General features: G+C 34.5%; 1 protein-coding gene across 1 annotated transcript in view; it reads right to left on the reverse strand.

Annotated features, from left to right (window-relative positions):
* The window catches only part of LOC150101565 (protein jagged-1-like), a 246,161-nt gene that overhangs the window by 14,544 nt on the left and 219,329 nt on the right, over positions 1-12,288 (reverse strand). Inside the window, exons 17-19 of the mRNA XM_090400841.1 lie at positions 9,064-9,185; positions 4,020-4,289; positions 2,511-2,642 (exon numbers count right to left, since the gene is read on the reverse strand). Of these exons, the coding sequence (XP_090256967.1) occupies positions 2,511-2,642; positions 4,020-4,289; positions 9,064-9,185 (524 nt within the window). The remainder of the gene's footprint in view (positions 1-2,510; positions 2,643-4,019; positions 4,290-9,063; positions 9,186-12,288) is intronic.

Genomic DNA, 12,288 nt, shown 5'->3' on the forward strand with positions numbered 1-12,288 from the left:
CAATTTACAATAATGAAAAGTCACAGGAACAAAAGAGTAGATTTTTAATTACTGTAAAATGGAATTAGCAATAAATAGTAATAATAATAATCTTATCACTTAGCTTTGTGACTTGTTTTCTTTTGTTTGTAGCGAATAGCACTATTTCAAGTTCTTTGTTATTGCATTATTAGGATTACAAATATCAAATTTCAATAAAATTCAATCAGTCAATCAGAGTATCTCAAAATGCATAAACATTCTGATCCTCTGCTACCAATGGCTCAAGCAAAAAGTTAAGCAAGTTTGAGCGCAGTTAGTAGTTGGAAGGGATCAATCATTCTATGCTGTTGGCACACTCTCCTTGAGTCTTTGGACTCCCTGGAGGTGTCACATAATAATAATAATAATTAGTTTTGTTCATTCAACTTCCATATACAAGTTATTCTTAGACTCTGGCAGATTGAATTTTATTGAAATTTGATATTTGGAATCCTACTGCAAAAAATGCACTCTGCCACTGTTGGATATTATTATTATCATCATCATCAGACCTCCATGGAGTCAAAATACTCATTGTGAGAGGTCCACACAGTCATTCAAAAAGATCTTCAAACCATGCTTTAAATCCATTCATAGTTTCTGCACTCCCCACACTCTCAGATAATTCATTTCACTCACCAACCACTCTCCATGCTAAGAACCTGCTCCTCACTCCCTTGCTCATACCCTCCTTATACAGCTTCCAGGAATGGCCTCTTGTTCTACCCTTATCTTTCTCTCTCTCTACTCTCTGAAAAAGCTCCTCCACATTAAAGTGGTAACAACCCCTCACCAATTTATACATCTCAATTATATCTCAATTATATTCTTCTATTCACAATGTTATTCAAATTCAAATAATTCAAATATTATTTGACAAGGTTGTGATATCAAAAACATCTAATATGTGTAATTAATTGTCAATAAGCTTTTGTTATGTTAAACTTTTATATACCATTACCCCTGATGATGTAAGTCTTATGATGAATGAAACTTGTCAGATTTTTTAATTGTTTATTTCTATACACACTTTATATTAATATGTGGTCTCAATACAGAAAACTACCTACAGTAATGTTTCCTTGTTATTTGAGCTAGGATTGTAGGAATTGAGCGGTTGCCCGGTCCTTTTTTGAAACCATTGAGTTTTATATATTGTTTGATGTTTAAGAGTTCCTGCTGTAATAGATGAGATGTAGAACAAATAGTATGAGCACATCATAATAAAGTTTTTATAATTGCAGTCTTCAGTAATGGATGGTGAACTGACTGCTGTTGAATATAGCGAATTTACTACCCAATTTTCTGGAACAGTATGAGGTGCACTTTGCTTCATGACATGGGAATTGAATTTATGATCTAAATGTTGCATGTGTTTATTAAACATAAATAAGATGTATATTAATAGCTAGTTCATGTTCAGCAGCTCATAGTTGATTGTTGCTGAGTAATAAGCTTGCACTGAAATAGATATTATGAGCACCCAGACTTGATCAATTCAATACTCCTTGTGAAGTTTGGAATAATCTTGAGATAGCAACATTTTTTGAGAAAGGAAATCCCCCAGCTTGCTGCTTACCTTGTAACACAGTTTACAATAATTTTTTTTTTGGTTAAATAGCTAATGAATTATCAATATTGCAATATTTCCTCAGTTATACCATTGCACTGTTTTATGTATAACATCATGCACCTCTTACATTTTTAAATCAACCCATTGTTTGCATTCTACTTTGTAATTAACTATTGTCACCATTGATGATAGCTTGTAATATTCAGACTTAAATATATGGCCTTAAATAGTATTACTGAAGGGAGAGTGCTGATATCTATTGTATACTTATTAGGAGAACTTGTTAAGAAGAAATCAAGGGTGTTGGGAGAGTGAAGTGAACTATCAGGTATTTGCATGTACAATTTGTGAAAGATTGTTGCTACAGTAAAAATCTCTGAATCTCTTTGAGCTTGGTCAGTGGAATTGGAGGATGGAAGCTAATATGAATTGTCAGTGTTGAAGTCACCAAGAAAGACAGTTTCACTGTTTGGGTGTTTGGACTCTAGATAATCAAGATTCAAAGACAAGTAATAAGAAAAGGTCAGAGTGATTATTAGAATGTGGCATGCAACAAAGACATTGAATGGAGCAAGGAACTTTTGAGAGTAGATCATAAAGAGGCGATTCAAAAATTGCTTTTCTCTGACCTGGAATGTTAGATTTGGCAAATTCTGAGGCTCCATCCTTGGTGTAAGGAATTGTGCAAAATGTAGTTTTGAAAAGTGATGTGATATCAATGATATCATCACTCTTTCCAAGCTCTGCAAACCAAACTTCCTCAGTTTATCCTCATACAGTCTTAGTTGATTATTTCTGAATTCCCTCCAATTTCCTTATCTCTTATTTGCAAAATAAATATAAACATTATGACTGATGCAGACACTATATTCAATTCATACTCACAATTAAATAATTTCACTATTAATGTACTTACCACAGTTACCTCAATACTGTCTTTTTCATTCCACTTAACAGCACACAGGATAAGAACTGGGTGACGAGCAGTTAAATTGTGTAAAACAGGAATTTTACGTAACTGCATACATATTTCTTCCACAGTGATTCCCTAATAAAAATTTAGTAATACATACAAAGATTTAGTAAATAATTTTGAAAGGATCATTATTATGTAAAAATATAGCTTAGCCGAGCTTTCTTACTGATAAACAGGCTATATAAAATCTTCTTCTTATTATTCGCGTTATTCCCGCTTCCTATGCAGGGTCCGCGTGTTACTTAGATGCAACTACTTGTTAGTACTACTCCCAACCGACCCGTCGCCTGGTTTGCCGCTGGGGGGGATATATTTTTGACTGTAGAGGTGTATGTTCACAGGGCCGGTTTGCCTATTTGCGGGATGAAAAACGCCAGATAAACTGGCGGAAAAACCCTATTGACTGCGCCCAAGACTGACTAACTTGGCTATGCCTGAGGAAGATCCTCAAATTCCTCACGTCTACAACGGGAATCGAACCTGGGACACTCCTTCCCCAGTCATATGGTTGCGAAGCGCAAAGCCACTAGGCTAACCGCGCAGTCAAACAGGCTATATAAAATGAAAAAATAAAAATAAAAAATACAAAGCAGAAAGCTCAGTTGAGCTATTTTAACTACTGATATATATCTTACTATCCATCTATTCAAAGTTACGATAGAGTCCATTTATATTCCATTTTACTAACCATTATTTTCAGCCTATTTTTTCATAATTTGAAATCCATTATTTTGATAACTTTTCTCAGCTACTCAACTGACATCAGCAAACAATTTTATGCTATGGTCAGATATTAACTTCAACATATCATGCCAGTGCTGGTAGAGATATATGCTACACAGAGCATCTTGCATCTGGCTAAACGGATTGCATCTGTTTAGCCAGATGCAAGATTTTTAATCTCATATGGAATTTTATATGGAATTTTGATTTTACTTAGATATAATTAATATGTAATACTGATAATATTTCAATAATATACAGATGTAACACAGTAATGTAATACAGTTGCATACTAGGTATGTGTTCTCTATAACAAATGAAAGCAGAAAATATTTGAAAATAATCTCACAAAAAAAAATTGAAAATTTGGAAATATTTTTCTACGTAAAAATTAGAAAATATTTTTATATAAAAAACATTTCCCTAAACAATTTTTAAAGATTTTTTAGATAGCATTCTTATTATATGCAGGACAACAATCTTTTACAATATAATAACTGTGCATGTGTTTAATCTCTGCATGAATCCCTTTCAACTCAATTACATTAATGAATATGAGAAATTCATTTCTATTTATTGTGTAGCTTAACAGATAACAGGATGTGCTGACAGAGTGTTAAAGAATTCTGATCTAATTAAAAACAATAAAATACTATAAATACAGCTATTTATAAATCCACCCCATGCACACCTTTTCAATATCTAGCAATTTTTAAAAGGACGTACCATTGGCATCTTTGTTTTATCGAAAAGAAGGGTGACTTTGGCACAACTATTGCTGAGGACTGCAGTATTGGGTTGGCAGTTGGAGTTTGGAATTAATGCCTCAGAAAGAGTTCCTGTAGAATTAATTGATCTACATTCTCCTCGTAATGCACATGGAGGAGTAAAACAGCTGCCCTTAGATACAGGAATGCATAAATGTCCTGCTGGGCAGGAAATGACTTCATTGCTGTTGTTTATGTTTGCAAGACAGTTATGTGAACCACACCATATCTGAAATAAATATATATACATATATAATATTCATATGCACACCTTAATATCAACATTTACCTACATTTGATTAATATATAATATAGTAGATAGACATGTACAACAACATACAGTGCAAGTGGGTTTTATTTTCTTTTATCTGTTTGGATAAAATTGGAAAAAATATAAAGCAAAATGCATGGCTGATTGTTCTGAAGCTCAGAATTTATTTACATTCTTTATAATGAGAACATCACACACACACACACACACACACACACACACACACACACACACACACACACACACACACACACACAGGTAACCCTTTGATTTATGTGCTTCTAATTTATGCAGATTGCAGATTTGCTTTCATGCAGTGTTTTTCCCTTCAACTGTATTTGTATATGTATGTAGGTATGCTATGTCACTGTTGCTACATGCTCGTGTGCATGTGCCATGTGTGTAGCACATGACTCAGCCCATCACTTCATAACTATAAATTCAAAATTCATTGCTGATTTGAAGATTCACAGAGGTACATAAATGTCAGTTTGACACTCTTCCAATGCTATTGTTTTCACACATGCGAGGGTGGTCCGAAAAGTTTTCAGCCTCGACCAGGCAACACTATCAGCACGATTTTTTTTCCTAAGTTGGTACATCTGTCATAAGCATCCATGTGAAAATGCAAGTCATTCTATCAAGTAGTTTGTTTTATACAGCTGTCTGAAGCAAAAGTGTTGTCTGTATTCTTTGAAATGGATAAAATTGAGTATCGTGTGGTTATAAAATTCTTTGTAAAAGAAGGTTTAACGTAAAAAGAAATTCATTTGAAGTTCATAAAAGTTTATGGGAATTCTTCTCCTTCATTTCCAACAATTAAGAAATGGGCTGCTGAGTTTAAACGTGGCCGTACCAGCCTTGAAGATGATCCACGTAAAGGACATCCAAAAAGTGTAACAACACCTGAAATTATTGATCAAGTGCACGATATGGTATTTATGATGACCGGTGAGTCAAAGTGAATGAAATTGCTGAGACTATAGGCATTTCAAAAGAATGTGTGGGATATATTTTTGCAGGAAGAATTGCAAATGAAAAACTTCGTGTAAAATGGGTGCCGTGCTTGCTCACAGCAGATCAAAAATGCACTGGCATGAAAATCTCTGAACAGTGCTTAGAGCATTTTAACAAGAATAAAACTGATTTTGTGCATCGATTTATTACTATGGATGAGACTTGGATTCACCATTACACACCAGAATTCAAACAGCAGTCAAAACAGTGGATAGAAGCCAGTTGTTCAGTGCCAAAGAAGACAAAGTGAGTTCAATCAGCAGGAAAAGTCATGGCACTGGTGCTTTGGGATGCTAAAGGCATTTTGTTTATTAATTATCTTGAAAAGGGTAAAACAATAACTGGGGAATATTATTCCAATCTTTTAACCAGAGTAGATGAAAAAAATTCGTGAGAAAAGATCTGGTTTGCAGAAGAAAAAAATCATCTTTCATCCAGGCAATGCATCTGCCCACAAAGGTGTTTAGACAATGGGAAAATTAAGGGATCTGCACTATGAATCGTTGAAACATCCATCCCATTCCCCAGATTTGGCTCCCTCTGACTTGACAAAACTAAGACTCTTCCTTGGTGGTAAGTTTTTCTTCAAATCAAGAGGTGATTGTGGATGTAGAGAGGTATTTTGCAGATCTTACTGAGAACCACTACAGGGATGGGATAATGGTGCTCGAGCATCGTTGGAATAAATGTATTAGTCTTAAGGGAGATTATGTTGAAAAATAAAAATAATTTTGAAATTATGAATTTGTTTTTTCATTGTTAGGCCGAGAACTTTTCAGAAATTATTGAAAAAGTATAAAGAGAGAGAGAGGTGGAGAGCAGTTGCACAGGAATATAAGACTTAAGATAGGAAAGCAACTAGTATAGTAAGCAAGACAAATATGAAATACAAGAGGAGACTAGCACTAAACTCCACGGAAACTCCAAAGGAATTTTTTCATAACGTGGCCAGTAGGAAACTATTGATGAATCACCCTCTTAGATAGAAATGGGGGTTGAGAGATCAATGCAGATAACATAACATAACAGAACTGCTTAATGATCACTTTATTGGAGTATTTCATCCCAGAAAAGCTGATTTTATTCCAGTAGTGATGGGAAAGGTTGAAGATTTAGAAGTTTATGAGGAGAATGTATTTCAAATACAGGCAGGCCTAATTTTACATTTCCTCTGTTTACGAAAATTCAAATTAATGTACATTTCAAACTCAACTGCAAAAAAGTCAAAACATAAACAACAAGCAAAAAAATAATTGTAGCACATCAGCAGCATTTGCAATTGTCTTTTGTTTTATATGATATGGCATTGAGGGTAGAGATTACAAAGCAGATTGTTTATATTTTAGTCTGCCATGAACCACATTGTAAGGACCACTAAAAGTGAAAGTTTTACTATTTAAACAATAAATTCAAAATTTTATCTAACTAGCATCAATCTGATGCCTTCCTCAGCTTTAAAAAAAAAAAAAAAAAAAAAAAAAGCAGAAATTCATTTACCATTGAGGTAAAAATGGAAGCGATTCAATGTATGAATCAGGTGAGTGTCATTTTGATGTGTATAAAGTATTAAAGTTGGCATCTTCTACAGTTTCAACAATAATAACTGAAGCAGATTAGGTAAAGAGTTCACATGCAGGGATGTAATGCAAAAGTATCAAGAACATCATATTCAAGGAGTGGCATAATCAAAAATATGGGAAAATTATTAGCATGTGGATTGATGATATAAATTAAAATAACATTCCTGTAACTCAAGCATCATGGACAAGGCTAATTAATGAAATAAATGAAAAAATTGGTGGAAAAGAGTCATTTGTGGAAATCATTCATACAGAAGGAGCCAATCTCATTTAAATACATTATAATTTTACCTCGATTTATGAACAATTTGTTTTAAGGACAGTGGGCTGGAAACCTAACATCTTAGTAAAATGAGGAGTTAGATTCCCTGTAAAATGAGGCCTTCCTGTACTAAGCACTCTAAAAGTCAAATAAGGCAGTGGAACTGGAAGGGATTTTGCCACAAATTTTAAGGGCAAAATTTGTGGTTATCAATGACCACTGACCTCAATGAACAATGAGGTCAGTGGTCATTGATAATCTAGATACTCGGAAAGTGCTCAAGGAGTTGAAGGAGGGTAGGATTACATAAGGCAGTGGTAGAATGGAGGAGGCATCAGACTACAGACCATTTTGTAGTTGTTAAGATTTTGGAGAAATTAATGAGAGAGAGAGTATAAAGCATTGAGCAGATGAGGGTAATGCTATTTGTGAGGTTCAGCATGGATTTGTTAAGGACTCTTGTTTCAGTAATCGGTTTGCTTTTTATAATAAAATAAGGTTGATAAAGGAAAGGCATATACTGATATTATTTTAGATTTTACAAAAGCATTTGACAGTGTGCCACACGATAAGCTGATATTTAAGTTACAGCATATCAGGTTAGTGAATTGGATTGTTAACTGGCAGTCTGATAGATATCAGAGAGTTGTGTATAACGAAGCAGTATTTTCAAGGAAAGGGAAGGTCACAAGTGGGGTTCCAAAGGGCTAAGTACTGGAAGGGTATTGAGCTCTCTACTGGTTGATTTTTATATCAAAGGCAGTGCCACTGGATTACAGGGAAATATTCATTTGCTGGCAGATGGTGTTAAGCCTGGAAGGGTTAGTAGCAATAACGCCGATGTGGAAGCCCTTTTAGGAGAATCTGAATATGCCAGACAGATGGTTAAATAAATGGGGATATCAATTTAATGCCCTTAAATTTGGGATCCATCAATGAAAGACTGCATACTCTATTGGTGGAATTATACAATAGAAGCAGAGGTAAAACATCTTGGGGTGATGATTGATAGAATGTAACTAGAATGTGGCAAATAAATGTAACTAGAGATCCGCTGCAATATTAAAAAAGGACAATGACCAGCAGCAAAAAAAGTGGTAATTCTATGGAGCCCAGAGAAATAATAATAAATGCAATGAATATACATAGTAGACCATGCCTAACTGCAGTATCATGGCATTAATTACACATGTATGAAGCCAAGTTAATTGGCTATGATAGGTGATTGAGCCAGACACATAAGGCAGAGGAAGAAGGGAATTCATTATAGCAGACTATCTACTATCCTTCTCATCTCTCCCTTAGGATGGGTTGAGCCCCCCCCCCCACCCCAATGAGGGGCTTATGACAAATTAATGTAGCCAGTTTGCCCCTCCTCTGCTGCATCCCCTAAGGGCAATATTCATGATTGTAATCCGTGTGTGTTCATGGAGTCGGTTGGTCTGTTCTGCGGGATGAAAAACCCGTTTCCAGGTAAAAAAAAACTCTACCTCCGTATGAGACCAGCTAACTCACCTTTAGTCGAAAGAAACCAGATATAGGTTCCTCACGTCACTAATGGGAATCAAACCCAGGTCTTTCCGACTAAAGGGCTTTATCTATATTGACTGAGCTATGGAGGCTCTATCTACTATAACCTATCTATTATAACCAACTATTTCTGTAGTATTTATAAGTATGCTATAGTGAGAGTTGATTATATTACTAATACAAGAAAGGAAGATGAGAAAACTGATTCTAAAACTTAATAATGATAGTTATATATTATTTCTATTATAGCTATCACTCCACAATGGTTTGGTAACATTATTATTAATATAAAAAACAAAAAAATTTCCAAACAAAGAATATTTAAAATCTTTAAGCAACTTACCTGGGTACAAGTTACTTTGCCATCTTGACATTTACAGAAATCACATTCCTGTTCCCAAGAATAGCCATCATTCAATACTTTTCCTTGCCATTCACAAGATTTGTATACTTGTTCAGTCAACACTGCAAAAATTAAATAAATCAATTATATTTTAGTTTGGCAGTTCAAACTGTATCCAAGCTCATATTATCATTATTATTATTAAACAGGTATCTCCATGGAGTCAGAAGACTCATCATGGGAGGCTCACACTAACTTTTATATACACAAAACATATCATACCTCTCTTTAAACTCATTCACTATCAGGGAATTCAGAACTACTTTTGGCAATACATTCCACTCATTCATCACTCTCCATACAAAAAATTTAGTCTGCACAATCTTACTAACTACCCTCTTACACAACTTCCACAGATGATCCCTAGTTCTCTGACTATTTGTCATATATTGAAAGATTTCCTTTGAATCAATTTTATAAAATCTCTTGAATATCTTATAAGTGTTTATCAAGTGCCCTCTCTTTTGCTTATCAACTAGGTAACTCACTTTCAACCTATCCTCATAGGGAGCATTACACAGACCTGTCACCAGCTTGGTTACTCATCTCTGAATCCTCTCTACCACCTCCTGATCCCCAAGAAACCCAGGTGACCATATCTGTGCACAGTAGTCATGATGAGGCTGAATCATAGCCTTATAAAGAGAGAGAGATAATAACTTTCCTATCTTTACTTGTTAGCGTATTTTTCAACATTTAAGTAATTCTTTGAACTATTTTACCAATTTCTAACAATATGCCCTCTAAACTTCAACTCTCTGTCCTCCACTACCCCAGAGCTTTATCATTTGCCTGTAATCCAGTATCATCAATGTGATACACAGTATTAACCTTTTCAAGCCGAAGTGCATAACATTTTGCAACATTAAACTGACAATCATTATCCTTCACCACAATGCCAATTTATAAATAAATTTATAAATATATAAATAAATAATGATTTAAAAATCATTATGATTAGCATCTGATCTCCTGGAGTGAATGGTCTCATCAAATGATATCTGCAGGATAAATCATCCTGCAGGATATCTACATCATCTTAATCAACTACTGTCCTCCTGAGCTCTGAATCACCAGCAAACACGAATATCTTCCTTAAATCTTTCTTTATATTATTGATATATTAATATATAAATTCCTATATTGTTAATAAACACAGCCGGCTTGATTGGCTGAGTGGTTAGCATATCTGCTCTCTAGCCAAAAGACTGCGGGTTCAAATCCCACCGCGGGCATGAATGTTTGTGATTGTCTGTGAAAATAGTGGTGGTGGTAGTCGGTGGTAGATGGCGCTGGTGTAGATTATGAAGGTAGTGGAGAGATGGAGAGCTGTAGAGCAGGTGCCCTCCCTAAATGAGTCTTTGGACTCCCTGGAGGTGTTATGTAATAATAATAATAATAATAATAATAATAATAATAAATTATCTCATGGATTTGATACTCACTTTTGTTCTTCAGTTCTTCTGAAAAGAGGTACAGTGATTTTTTATGATTTCTGATTATGTTTTATGATTTTTAAATGCTAATTTAAGATGCTATTTTCAACTAGATTAATGTTACAAACAGTTTTCCTTTGACATTTTATGATATCGTTTTTTAAGACTTAAAAAATAGTGATTCTTATTACTGAAATAAGAGCCAACATTATTAATATTATTAACATTATTATTAATAAGATCACAATTTATAATACTATAAATATTGTAGACAAGAAAGGGACATATGTGTAACTCTAATGCAGGTGATTATAATAAATTCAAAAGGTAAGTTGAGGTATTGCCTTGGCACGAGAGACTGGATGGCAGAGAATTCTGCAATGCATAGGAAGAAGTTAATGGGCATCATAAGGACGCAATATCTTACTATATTCCAAGAGTTAGAAGAATAAATTACATGGAAGATAAATGAGTGAATAATATTTTGAAGCAAGAACTGCACAAAAAAGGGAGTGTTGTAGTTCAAATATTATGAGATAGGTCCCAGAAACAGGCTAGGAGAGTTACAATAATGATGAGGAAGGCAAAATTGGATGGTCCAAGGCAGTCAGTCTAAAAGGCCAAAGGAAATCTCAGAAAATTTTATTAATAAGTAGAAATAAAATGAAGAGTAAGAATGAAAGAATAACCTTATTGAGTGCAGATGGTAGGAAAGTGTCAGATGCACTAGAAATAGCTGAGCTGTTCACTTTAGTTAGGCAGACCCATTCTTTCATCCCATTCTTTCATCCATTTCCTCCTCAGTATCCAAGTGTTTGGATACTGAGGAGGAAATGGATGAAAGAATAGAAGTAGATAAGTTAGAGTTATTAAAACTGCTAAAATCTATTAGAGCTTGATTCAAATATAGCACTCATAGTGGATGGGATAGGTGCACAGATACTGTAGAAATTTGCAAGAAAGTTAGCAATGTCCATTCCTGTTGTTTAATTAAGTTTAAACATATGCATGATTCCTAATGAGTAGGAAGGGAGCAAATAATTTCTTTATAGAAGGATGGAGTGAGGAATGATGCAGAAAATTATAGAACAATCAGTATCTTTGGTGTGGTCATCAAGATAGATAACTGGAGATGCTGGTTAGGAATTGAATCCAAATATGGAGAGATAGCACTGTAAACCTCTATATAGGACAGCATGGTTTTATTAAAGATAGTTCTTGCTTGACCTGACTAACAAAACCATTTCTCTTTAGAGGATCATTTTGCTATTTCTCTGCCTTTGACAATTCCTAATCAGACTCTCCAATCTACAACAATCTGTTCACATTCTATAATAGAGTGACAGCAGAATTGGATAAGGAGAATAAATATACCACAATACTTTTGGATCTTGCCAGGTATTTAAAAGCATTCCACATTCAAAGTTGTTTGTACAAATTCAAAGGACTGGGTATGCAAAATAAAATTGTGACATATATAAGACAGTGGCTGAATGACATGTATTAGGGTAATGTTCAGATATCTGCTATGAAGTTGGAGAGAGAGAGAGAGAGAGTGATAAGGGACATAGCTGATACAATCTCTGCAGGTTTACTCGAAAAGTTGGTTATATGAAAAAAACAACAATTAACATCAATTCAATGTTGCTATATGGAGGGTGATGAAGGACATTGCATGCAGAGTACTATATTAATGGGAATCTGCTGTAAGTACAATGAAGCTAGAGAC

The sequence above is a fragment of the Typopeltis vanoorti genome, chromosome 11, assembly GCF_054136105.1.
Source record: "Typopeltis vanoorti isolate ZY-2024b chromosome 11, IOZ_Tvanoo_1.0, whole genome shotgun sequence".
In the NCBI taxonomy this organism is placed as follows: Eukaryota; Metazoa; Arthropoda; class Arachnida; order Uropygi; family Thelyphonidae; genus Typopeltis; species Typopeltis vanoorti.